This window comes from Colobus angolensis, unplaced genomic scaffold (assembly GCF_000951035.1).
Source record: "Colobus angolensis palliatus isolate OR3802 unplaced genomic scaffold, Cang.pa_1.0 Scaffold319, whole genome shotgun sequence".
Classification (NCBI taxonomy): domain Eukaryota; kingdom Metazoa; phylum Chordata; class Mammalia; order Primates; family Cercopithecidae; genus Colobus; species Colobus angolensis.
In genome coordinates, this window is record NW_012116477.1 from 489,066 (window position 1) to 501,805 (window position 12,740).

The 12,740-nt window shown below is 40.5% G+C and overlaps 1 protein-coding gene across 4 annotated transcripts in view; it reads left to right on the plus strand.

The window, feature by feature from the left end:
* ZFP64 (ZFP64 zinc finger protein) overlaps positions 1–12,740 on the plus strand; it is a 107,861-nt gene that overhangs the window by 34,629 nt on the left and 60,492 nt on the right. For 3 of the 4 annotated variants that reach the window (XM_011951348.1, XM_011951351.1, XM_011951349.1), the window contains one exon: positions 4,331–6,485. The exons of the other annotated variant lie outside the window; for it this stretch is intronic. In XM_011951348.1, coding sequence (XP_011806738.1) covers positions 4,331–5,613 — 1,283 coding nt within the window. In that variant the 3' untranslated portion in view covers positions 5,614–6,485. Of the gene's footprint in view, positions 1–4,330; positions 6,486–12,740 lie in introns of those variants that run through there. 4 annotated transcript variants of the gene reach the window in all.

A 12,740-nucleotide genomic window follows, 5' to 3' on the forward strand; every position in this document is an offset into this window, starting at 1 on the left:
AAGGAAGGAAGGAAGGAAGGAAGGAAGGAAGGAAGGAAGGAAGGAAGGAAGAACGGAAGAACGGGAGGCATTTGTCAGTCTGTGGTCCATAACATTTCTGAAATTCTTCTGAGCACATGTTCCCAGGTTCCCCCTACTCAGGGGATAGGGAATGTTTCTTGATTAGGCCTTGGCTCAGCTCTTTGGTTCTTAACCGTGCCATTGGAGCATCCTTTCCATCACTTTCCTAAGCTACTTCTAAAAAAGATTGCAAAATGTACCTTTGAGAAACTTTTCTCAGCTTGCTTCCTGTCTGCCAAAAGCTGGAGGTCTTTTACCTTTTGTTTTAGTAAGGCTGGTGACAGTGTTGCTGGTAGAGCTGTCTTTAAAAACTGTGTGAGTTTCCTATGTATCCATTTGCCAAAAGTGATACCCACAATTCTTTTGGAATCTTGCCTCTTCTTCTAAACTCAATTATAGGTACTTTTGGCATTTAACCTTCTGTGGGTTTTAAGAGTCCTTTGTCCAGCTGAGAGAACATACTTGGCACCAACTTCATTCTCACCATTCTTAATTCCCTTTTGGAGATTTTAATAAAGAGTCTTACATTTAGACCCCTTATTTCACATTTGGTCTTCACTCTGAGACTGGTTTCTTAGATATGGTCTTTGTCCCAGACTTTTGTCTTACTTGGGAAAGCTGGCTGGAGAAGCTGGCTGGAGAAGCTGGCTGGAGATGAGAAACTATATCCAGTAAATCTTTGACTTTCTATCTTCCTTCTAAATTCTACTTAGAAAATGTCCAGTTCTTTTTTTGAGTTTGTCTCTTTCTTGTAGTCTTTTATCATATGCAGCTTATAAGACACTTTCACTATTCTGCCTAGAATTTATCTCTTTATTCAAGTCCAAAACTCATTATGTACATTTTCTGTCTTCTAAGCTACCGCAAGTGACAATCTTACCAAATGTTTGCCATTAAGTAGTGTGCATTGTCATTTTTCCAGCCTCCACATGCAACCCAATCTCAAAACCAATGCTCTGTATTTTGGTTCTCTGTTATGGCATCACCCTTTTTCTAGATACCTGTATCTGTATCCATTGTCTGTTGTCACAGTGATGCAGCGTAATAGCCCACAAAACCTCAATAGATGCAATATGCTTTTTCTGTTCACATGTGAGGATCAGCTGGGCAAAACCAGCTGACCTTGGCTGGGCTCTCTTATTAGTCTGAGGATCTGCTGGTTATGGACTGGCTGTCCACTGGCCTTGGCTGAGGAAATCAGCTCTGCTCCATGTGTCTCTTGGTCTTCTCCTGAGACCAGCAGTAGTTAGGCCAGGATTGACCTCATGGTCATGACCGAGGTGTAAGCAAGCAAGCCCCAGTGCACAAGTCCATTTCAAGCCATTATTTGTTTCAAGTGACTAAACATACCTTTGGCCAAATCCAATGGCAAGGTTGAGGCTTTTGTCACGGATCATGGGAGAACATGCCTAACGACATACATGGCAGAGGCCGTGCTACAAGGAGGGGTGGGAGGTGGGGAGATGTGGGAACATTTTAGTAATCTACAGCAAGTTAAGACATTGGCATAATCGATGCCCAACTGATTTGCTTCAGAAATTTCCCCCAGCCTAAGTTAGAGAAGCTGAACAATTCATGTATGAAAATGGTTCATTTTGATTTATAAGGATGAAGTTACTATTTATAGCAGCATCTTTAAATTGGTGTAGAAAAGGTGTGTTTTTCAAAAATTTAAATGTGTGCTATTTATGCATGGTCTTCGTGGAATGTTCATTTTCCCTTTTATAAATCTGTGGCACTTGTAAAACTGTAAATTAATAGGATTTTGTTTTTATTCTTTTGGTGATTTGATAGACTACATCAACACTTGTTTGAGTAGCAACCCAAACTCAAGGAAGATCTGTCAGCTTAAATGTATGTTGCTTATTCATCCAACATTCTTTAAACCTCACTATGTGCCAGACACAGTGGGAATCAGGTAGTAGGCAAGAATGAACAGAGTCATTAGGTTTGAAGACCTTAGTGTCCAGTGGGACTATTTGACCAGTATACTTCATTAAAGTAATGTTTACGGTTAAATTAAAAAAAAAAAAAAAAGACAAAGGAATTTATAACCTTTGCTTTCATGCCAAAGAGTGTTGTTAAGCTCTGCAACTTAGCTGTGAGATTTTGTTTTCTGGATTTTCTGGGTCTCACCTCTGCAGATTGCTAAAAAAGTGAAAAAAGACTGTCGCTATAATTTTGGCAGGGATGTAACTGGAAAACCTCGTAAAACATTCTGGAGCAAGGGTTCTGACTCTGAGTCTACAGACGTCTGCCCCTGAGAAATCCATGAGTAGATTTGGGAGGGAGGTCCTTGGATGGGGGAAAAAAAGTCTTCATTTTCACTAGCCTGTATTGAAATTTGACATGTTCTTCAATTATGAAAACAGGCAACCAATCTGATAACAGTGCATGTAAAGTTGTCGCCAGTGAAAATCAAAAATCTCTTCATAATGATTGCTGCAGATAGAGTAAAATATCTTTTACACTCCTCTTTATTTAGAAATGACTGTAGTTACTAGACCTGCCACTAGGTCTGATTCTTGAACGCATTAATGAAACACACACATTGGCATATCACAGTTTTTTTCTTTAATAACTATTTTAATATAATTGGTTTCTTTTATATTCCTATTGGTTTTTCTTTTAGTTTTTTTTTTTTTGGTACACTTAAAATATTATCTAAGAAGGACCTCACTTAGATAAAATATTATCTAAGAAGAACATGGACTTCACTGAACTGCCAAAAAGGGGTAATGGCATAAAAAAGGTTAAGAACAACATTCTAAGGCAGCAAAAGGCCCTTTTTCTGAAAAGGGCCAGATAGTAAATATTTTAGACTTTGTGGGCCATGCAGTATCTGTCACAAATACTCACCTCTACCATTACGGCAGGCAAGTAACCATATGTAAACAAATATGCATGGCCGAGTTTCAGTAAAACTTTATTAATAGAAACAGACTGTGGGTAGGATCTAGCACAGAGGCTGTAGCTTACTGTTCCTTGTTCTAGAGTTTAGTATGCATGATCTTGGTGGTATTCAGTCATACAAAACATTTTTTTAGGTTTATGTTTAGGCCTCTCAGTGTTCTAGAAGCTTGTTCAATTGCCCCCTGCCATCTTTGTTTGCATTCTTTAAGCAGCTCATGGTGAAGTAGCAGATCCTATGTCAAAAAGCTGGAACACCATCCCAGTCTTGTGGGTTTATGTCCTAAGAAAGCAAACATCTGTTATATGTACAGATAATTACCTAGCATCTAAAGATACCAGATTTGGAGTCAGCCTGGATTGGAATCCAAGCCCTGCTTTGCACTACTGGGCGGCCAAGAACAAGTTATATAGTCTCTCTGGGTCTCAGCCTTCTCTGTGTAACTGTGTTGAAAAACAATATTAATAATAGTACCTACCACAGGGCCATCTTCCCAGCATCAAGCGAGACCATGCTTGTGGAGTGCTCAGCATAGCGCCTGCCATCCCGGAAGCCATTGAAGAATATTAGCTGCTATTTTGCTTACTTAAACAATATTGAAATGAGGGGTCGCCAATTTGCTTGAATTGTCATTGCCTCAGATAATTTGGACTTGGCATTCACTGAGGAAGTAAATTTGGAATATGATATCCATTCAGATGTTTGCAGTTTCACTTGCCTTGCTCATCTTTCAGCGAATATGAATTTTTTTAAAAAAATCAAGCAGCTGGATTTTGTAACTTCACAAATAAAGAACGCAGCTGGCAATATGGGATAAATAAATTTTGTGCAATAAACACATCTTTATTAATAAAGATCTGCATGAAATAGAAGCTGGGTGTTTCAATCATTGTAAAACCATACTCCAATGAGTGCAGCACGGAGCTGACCCATTCGAAAATGCATTGTTGAATCTGTTACAACATGTAACTCAATCAAAATCAGCGGGTTGTGCCAAAGTCTTCAACTGTGAACCATTAACTAGCAGAGTGGGCACATTAACAGTATGAAAGATAGTTTGAGTGTTTTAAAGAATATAACAAGTATACTTGTAAATCCTGTTTTATCTGGGACAATTAAATTGCTCTTTTCGATCTCCCATTTTTCTTCTGGGTTTGATGCCGGTGGTGGTGGTTTGGGTCTGGGGAAAGAAAAAGAAACCCTGCCCCTGTTCCCCCACTCCCAGGGGCTGCTAGAAGCTGCAGTTAGAAGGTCTGCACCCACCCACCTTGTATAAGCGATTTTCTGGTGTGTGCTTCGGGGGGATCCGCTGTGGTTGTTGCCTGCCTGTTCTTATCGAAACTCACCTTGTGTTGACAGGGGACGCCCCCTTCCAGTGCTGGCTCTGTAGCGCCAAGTTCAAAATCAGCTCGGACTTGAAAAGGCACATGCGGGTGCACTCAGGGGAGAAGCCTTTCAAGTGCGAGTTCTGCAATGTCCGCTGCACCATGAAGGGGAACCTCAAGTCGCACATCCGCATCAAGCACAGCGGGAATAACTTCAAGTGTCCGCACTGCGACTTCCTGGGTGACAGCAAAGCCACCCTCCGGAAGCACAGCCGCGTGCACCAGTCGGAGCATCCTGAGAAGTGCTCGGAATGCAGCTACTCCTGCTCCAGCAAGGCCGCCCTGCGCATCCACGAGCGCATCCACTGCACCGACCGCCCTTTCAAATGCAACTACTGCAGCTTCGACACCAAACAGCCTAGCAACCTGAGCAAGCACATGAAGAAGTTCCATGCGGACATGGTTAAGACTGAGGCTCTGGAGAGGAAGGACACGGGCAGGCAGAGCAGCCGGCAGGTGGCCAAGCTGGATGCCAAGAAGACTTTCCACTGCGATATATGCGATGCCTCCTTCATGCGGGAGGACTCGCTCCGCAGCCACAAGAGACAGCACAGTGAGTACAATGAGAGTAAGAACTCGGACGTGACCGTCCTCCAGTTTCAGATCGACCCCACCAAGCAGCCCGCCACGCCCCTCACTGTGGGACACCTCCAGGTACCCCTCCAGCCCAGCCAAGTGCCCCAGTTCAGCGAGGGAAGAGTCAAAATCATCGTCGGGCATCAGGTGCCACAGGCGAACACCATCGTCCAGGCTGCCGCCGCTGCAGTGAACATCGTCCCGCCTGCCTTGGTGGCCCAGAACCCAGAGGAACTCCCAGGGAACAGCCGGCTGCAGATCCTGCGCCAGGTCAGTCTGATCGCCCCCCCTCAGTCCTCGCGGTGTCCGAGCGAGGCGGGCGCAATGACCCAGCCGGCTGTCCTGCTGACCACTCACGACCAGACGGACGGAGCCACTCTGCACCAGACTCTCATCCCCACGGCCCCAGGTGGCCCCCAGGAAGGCTCTGGCAATCAGACTTTCATTACCAGTTCGGGTATTACTTGCACTGACTTTGAAGGCCTAAACGCCTTGATTCAGGAGGGGACAGCAGAAGTGACAGTGGTGAGCGATGGAGGCCAGAACATCGCAGTGGCCACCACTGCGCCGCCGGTCTTCTCCTCCTCTTCCCAGCAAGAACTGCCCAAGCAGACCTACTCCATCATTCAAGGGGCAGCCCATCCAGCTTTGCTCTGTCCGGCTGACTCCATACCAGATTAGTGCTTACAAAACAAAAGGAGTAGGGGAAAGGAATTGAGAAAAAGAAATCCTAAGTAGAATTCTCTAAAAGGTTTGCTCTTCATGTTTTCTTTGTTTTGTTTTGTTTTTGAGACGGAGTCTCGCTCTGTTTCCCAGGCTGGAGTGCAGTGGCGCAATCTTGGCTCACTGCAACGTCAGCCTCCCAGGTTCAAGCGATTCTCGTGCCTCAGCCTCCTGAGTAGCTGGGACCACAGGTGTACGACACCATGACTGGCTAATTTTTGTATATTTGATAGAGACGGAGTTTCATCATGTTGAACTCCTGACCTCAAGTGATCTGCCCACCTCCCCCTCCCAAAAGTGCTGGGATTACAGGTGTGAGCCACCATGCCTGGCCGTGGTTTGCTCTTAATATTTTTAAGGATGGCTGTGAATCCCCCTGGCCCCATAATAAATTGTAATTTTATACTGCTTACTATAATTTTTTTAACACTGTAACAACTTTGAGACCACCTCTGAATCGTCATATCATACTGTTATAGAATCTTAAATGTTACCAAGGTGATTCCAATGAGGGGTTGGAATTAAATGCATTAAGTAGTGAATATATGTGTTTGTTTCCAACTTGATTTTCCAACTCTGATAAAGGTTTTTGTCCATCTTATTAAATGTGTGTAGTAAATGGTACTTCCCAGCCTCTCTTTTGCCCCATTCTGGAATACTCCCCAGAGTTTGGGGGTATTCATGTTTTATACATGTAAGTCTGTTGGCATGAAGGACCATTTTCTACATAATGTGACATGGATACTTGACCCCCCCAAAAAAAAAATGTTTAGTGCTAATGAGCAGCAAATGAATGGTTCCCTAATAAATTGATATCTGATTAAAATATACTGAATGTTAATGATTCTTTAGAGCCAAGGTCAGATTTGGGAATGATGGGGTGTGAGTCATTAGTCAAAAACAACCTGAAGCAGCAAAGGTTTTTAATCCTCTCATAAACGTCACACAGTCAGTCATCTTACCTCCTCCACAGTCACATTAAATAGATGTAGTACCTAACGTGATAAAGTGATCCATCCCACTGTCGTTTTCATTTTGAAACTGACAATCCTGGCATTTCTGTTTAGATGCAAAAATGATCAAAGTTCCTACTAACAAGACAGAATTTTCTAGAATGCCATTTTTGAACTATTAATATCTGTGCAGAATCCAGATGAGTGGACTGAGAGAGTACCTAGATTTTTTCCAGAGCACAGGTTGTGTTGAGAAGAGGAAAATTCAAATTGTGCGGTTTTCCGTTGAGATGTTGCTTGATCAGTAGGTGGTGCCAGAGAGCAAGCTAGAATCACCCATATTTGTACCTTAAGACATTCTCCAGTGTTGTAATACCACTCATTTCTGCTGTCATCAAGGATTGATGAGAAGAGGAGGTTACTCTTGCGACGGAAGCATATTTAGAATATTATGAGAATACTTAGATACATTTTTACCACTTTTATTCTTGTTTCTTTGATCCGTAATATTTGAACACAATTTTGATGACTTGCTGTATTATATTTGCCATAATTTCTTTACTTTCCTATCATCAATGATAATAGTGAGTTATTAACTATGGTTTTTGGTAAGAAACTGAAAAGGCTTGCTGTATACAATGTTAGTGATTTAAATAATTTTATCACTTTAAACTCATTGCTTACAACCCTTTAGAAAACTGTTCTGCTTTTGAATTTCAGCTGGGAAACTTCCATTGTCCTGGTCCTAGTTTCTACATCTTTCTTTTTTCCCATTTTTTTCAACTGTAAAGGATTTTTTCCTGATTATAATGTGTATTCAAGATAGAAAATATGAAAAACAGAATATTACTAGGAAAAAAATAGAAGTTACTAATAATCTTACTGTCCAGATACAAACTATACAGACTGTAACCATTTTGATGGACTTCCTATCAATCTTTTTTTTTTTTTTTTTGAGACAGAGTCTCGCACTGTCACCCAGTCTGGAGTGCGGTGGCGCGATCTGGGCTCACTACAAGCTCCACCTCCCGGCTTCAGGCGATTCTCCTCCCTCAGCCTCCCGAGTAGCTGGGACTATAGGTGCCCACCACCATGCCCGGCTAATTTTTTTGTATTTTTAGTAGAGACAGGGTTTCACCGTAGCCAGGATGGTCTCAATCTCCTGACCTCATGATCTGCCCACATCGGCCTCCCAAAGTGCTGGGATTACAGGTGTGAGCCACCGTGCCCAGCCCCTATCACTCTTTTTTTGTGCTTATGTATATATGTTTTCTACTCCAGTTATAAAGTTGTAGTTTAATTAAGCACAATATTTTTATATTCTATATTTCTTTTTGCATCCTTAGATCTCTACCTACCAGCTGCCTTCCATATATATACATACACATACATACATACACATGCATGGACATGTACACACATGCATATTTGATTTGTTGGTTGTTTTGTCTTTTTACAAACTACAACAGTAAAACTTATTCTTTGGAATACATTACACACAGAATTGTGCAAACACCAAGCCAACAACTTCCAGCCCCTCCATATTCTCACTCCATCCAAGGTAAGTAATGTTAGGTGCTCTGTATTCTTACCAATATATGTAGGCTCAAAAGATAACATAGAAAAGGTTTTCCTAGTTCTACAGTAATTATATCATACTCTGCACATTTCTCTGCAACTTGCTTTGATTATTCCATCTATTGACAGTCCTGTGGGTCAACACAACTAGACCTAGTTGTTTTAAACAAATGTTTTAGACATGCCAGGCTTTAGTCCGTCATCTTGCTATTATGATTATTAAGGTTGTTTGAGGAATAGTTTTGCCATTACAAACTGCCCCAGTAAGCTTTCATATTCTGCTCTTTTTTTTTTCTGTAAGTAGATTCAAAAGAGTAAGTTTCATAGAGCTTGCATAGTTTGTACTTACATAAATATGGATTAATTTTCACAAGGATAGTCTCATCCATGATGTGGGCCTAACTATCTTTGGAAGTTTTCTCAATCTGCCGTGTGAAAATGGTTATCTGGCCTTTATGCACTCCCCTAGCTGGTGTCGTGGTCTGCGTTTTCCGAGAATCTCTGCATAGGCTGGTTGACCATGTGTGCTTCTCTCTTCTATGAACTTACAACTCTTACTCCCTCCTTTTTCTCCTTGGTTGTTAGGAAGTTGGGAACACTAACTTGACGTCAGTCACACATTGCTGCGTTTCTTCCCCTCCTGTCATTGTGTTTTGACTTTACTTGTGGGGCTGTCACCATATAAAAATGACTGTCTTTTTCTGTGGTTAGATGCTTCTGTAGCTTCATTTGTGGCACCTGTATTTTCTAAGAACATCCATCCTTCCCCTGAGATTAAATTGGTTCTCCCTTTAGTGTTTTTCCTGTTTGCTTGTTTGTTTTTCGTTGGCTCCTTGCTGCAGCCAGAATTTTTTTTCTTTCTTTCTTTTTTTTCTTGTTTTGAGATGGAGTCTGGCTCTGTCGCCCAGCCTGGAGTACAGTGGCATGATCTCAGCTCACTGCCCACTCTGCCTCCCAGGCTCAGGCAATTCTCCTGCCTCAGCCTCCCAAGTAGCTGGGATCACAGGTGTGTGCCACCATGCCTGGCTAATTTTTATATTTTTAGTAGAGATGAGATTTTACCATGTTGGCCATGCTGGTCTCAAACTCCTGGCCTCCAGTGATCTGCCCACCTCAGCCTCCCAGAGTGCTGGGATTACAGCTCATGCCCAGAACTCATATTTATATGTTATGATGAACAGGTTTGACTGTCTGCTTATGCCAGAACTATTTGTTAAATATGATTTTCCTGAAAACTGAAATCCTAATTTAACTCATGTAGATAAAGTTCACAAATATACTTCTAGAACTTCTTTATTCTGGAAGATTAGAGATCTGAGATTCCAGAAGAAGATCTGGCTTGCTAACGTCACTTGTTTGATCATATTAGCATTAAGGTAAGCTTAATCTTTTAGACTTACAACGCTTCCCCCAGCTATTATTTTCCAAAATTTTCTTAGCAATTCTTAGATATTTATTCTTCCAAAGGAACTGTTATTTTATCCAGTACCTAAGCCACCCTCACCAAAAAAGAAAACCTTTTGGAAATTTTTATTGAAATTGCATCAGTATTTTATATGAACTTATCAAAAGAATGACTATGAAAATATTAAGTCTTCTACCCAAAAACCTTTATTTAACTCCTATTGTAAACATTATTCAGTCAAATTATGTAGTCTGTTTTTATTATATAAGGTCTGTGTTTCTTTTTTTTGAGATGGAGTCTCGCTGTGTCACCCAGGCTGGAGGTGCAGTGGTGCAGTTTTGGCTCCCTGGGTTCAAGCGATTCTCCCACTTCAGCCTCTTGAGTAGCTGGGATTATAGGCGCCTGCCACCATTCCTGGCTAATTTTTTTGTGTGTATTTTTACTAGAGATGGGGTTTCGCCATGTTGGCCAGTCTGGTCTTGCACTCCCAGCCTCAAGTGATCAGCCTGCCTCGGCCTCCCAAAGTGCTGGGATTACAGGAGTGAGCCACTGTGCCCGGCCCTGTGTTTTTTTATTATTCCATAATTTTATCATAATTGTGAATAGGAATTTTTGCATTTGTTGCAAACATCAAGAAAAGCCAAAATAGAGTTGATTTGTCTATATTAAAGAAAAATTCTCAGTAATGAATTGTATTTATTAGAAATCCTTGGTCTCTGATAAATATGATTTATAATTATCTGATATAGTCTTTTATTTTCATATTGTTTTATCCCTTCCCTTAGAATATTTTTACTACTTATTTTGTTTTCTTGTCCTGTTGCTTTAGCCAGAACCTCCAAACAATGCTGATACAGCTGTCATCCTTGCTGTGTTCCTAATTCTAACTTTAGAATTTTCCAATGTAATATACACCACTGCTTTGGATAATGGTTTTTATATACTTAGGTCATTTTCGTCTGCTCCAGTTTTCACTTAGAGTGAAATCGCTTGAACTCAAGAGGTGGAGGCGGCAATGAGCCAAAATTGCGCCGCTGTACTCCAGCCTGGGCGACAGAGCGCAACTCCATCTCAAAAAAAAAAAAAAAAGAAAAGAAACACAGACCTTATATAATAAAAATAGACTAAATAATTTGACCAAATAATGTTTACAATGGAATTGAATAAAGGTTTTTGAGTAGAAGATTTAATATTTTCATAGTAATTCTTTTGATAAATTCACATAAAATACTGATGCAATTTCACTTATCAGGGTAGCTTGCTGAATTTTATCAAATATCTTCTTAAAATCGTTAGCCGCAAGTATTTAGGTTTTGCACTTAAATATGTTGACACAGTGAATTCGTATAGCATATACCCTGGTATGTTAAGTCACCTTGCATTCCTGGAACAAATCCTCTTGGTCATGTTGAATTATTCTTCCAAAACACTGCTGGATTTTGTTTTCTAATATCTTACCTGGAAATTTTACAACTCTAGCCATTTGCTGCGTAATGGCATTTTGGTCAACAACAGACTGCATATTACAATGGTGATCTCATAATAATAATGGAGCTGAAACATTTCTATTGCCTACTGATATCTTGATGATCCTGACCCTGCATAGGCTGAGGCTAATGTGCATGTTTGTGTCTTAGTTTTTTTTTGTTTTGTTTTTTAAGTTGAAAAAGTAAAAGGAAAAAAAAATAGAAAAGGCTTATAGAACCAGGATATAAAGAAAGAATATTTTTGTACGGTTGTACAATGTTTTCAGCTGAGTGTTATTACAAAAGACTTTGATAAGAGTCAAAATCTTTATAATTAATACATGTATAAAGTTAAAAAGTTACAATAAGCTATACTTAATTTACTACTGAAGAAAGAATTTTTAAATAAATTTAGAGTGGTCTAAGTGTACAGTGTTTATAAGGTCTGCAGTAGTACATAGTCATGACCTAAGCCTTCACGTTCACTCACCGCTCACCCACTGACTCACCCAGAGCAACTTCCAATCCTGCAAGCTCCATTCATGATAAGTGTCCTAAACAGGTGTACCATATTTTTATCTTTTATACCATATTTTTACTGTACTTTTGTTTTGTTTTGTTTTTGAGATAGGGTCTTACTCTGTCACGCAGGCTGGAGTGCAGTGGCACAATCACCGCTCACCTCACTGCAGTCTTGACCTCGCCAGGCTCAGGTGATCCTCCCACCTCAGCCTCCCAAGTAGCTGGGACCACAGGCATGTACCACGACGTATTTTTTTGTAGAGATGGGTGTTGGCATGCTGCCCAGGCTGGTCTTGAACTCCTGGGCTCAAGTGATCTACCCACCTCAGCCTCCAAAAGTGCTGGGATTATAGGCATGAGCCACCACGCCTGGGCTGCAGTACCTTTCCTATGTTTAGTTATATTTAGATAGACAAGTACTTACCATTGTGTTACCATTACCTACAGTACTCAGCACATTCACGTGCTGTATGGATTTCTAGCCTAGGAACCATAGGCTACACGCCGTATTTCTCAGAATGGATCCCTGTTGATAAGTGGCAACGACTGTATACACATACATGCAGCTGGTCTCTAGTTTTCTAGTTTTCTTTTTTAGTGCTATCTCTGATTTTTGCTTGTTTCTTACACAACTCTAAAAATAAATTGGAGCTTGTGCAACTCTAAAAATACACTGGAGCTCTTCTCTTCTTTTTTGGTGACCTGCAATAGTTTGACTATCTCAGAAATTATCTGTTCTGTTATCTTGGCTGATAATCTTTTTCACTGTAACATTCTTAACAAACTTCCCAATTATTTTCTGTAATTACTGATCTGTTCAGGTTGTATATCTTATCTGGATCAGTTTTAGTAGTTTATATTTAGCAAAAGAAAAAAAAATCATTTGCTCTAAATTTTCAATTATGTGGCCCTATGATTCCATTTAAATTTCTTTTTAAAATATTTTAATAACTTTGGCATTTGGGGGTCCATCACCTTTCTTGTTACTACTGGTTTTGGGGTTTCCTTTTTTATTGTTGTATTTTTAGTCTTCTACTTAGCATGCTAAGGGTTTACTTATTTAGTCATTTGTATTAAAGTAAAAGTAGCACTTTTGCTTTTATTTATTTCTCTACCCCTCCCCCATTTCGTTCATTTCAGCTTTTAGCTTTTTTTTTTTTT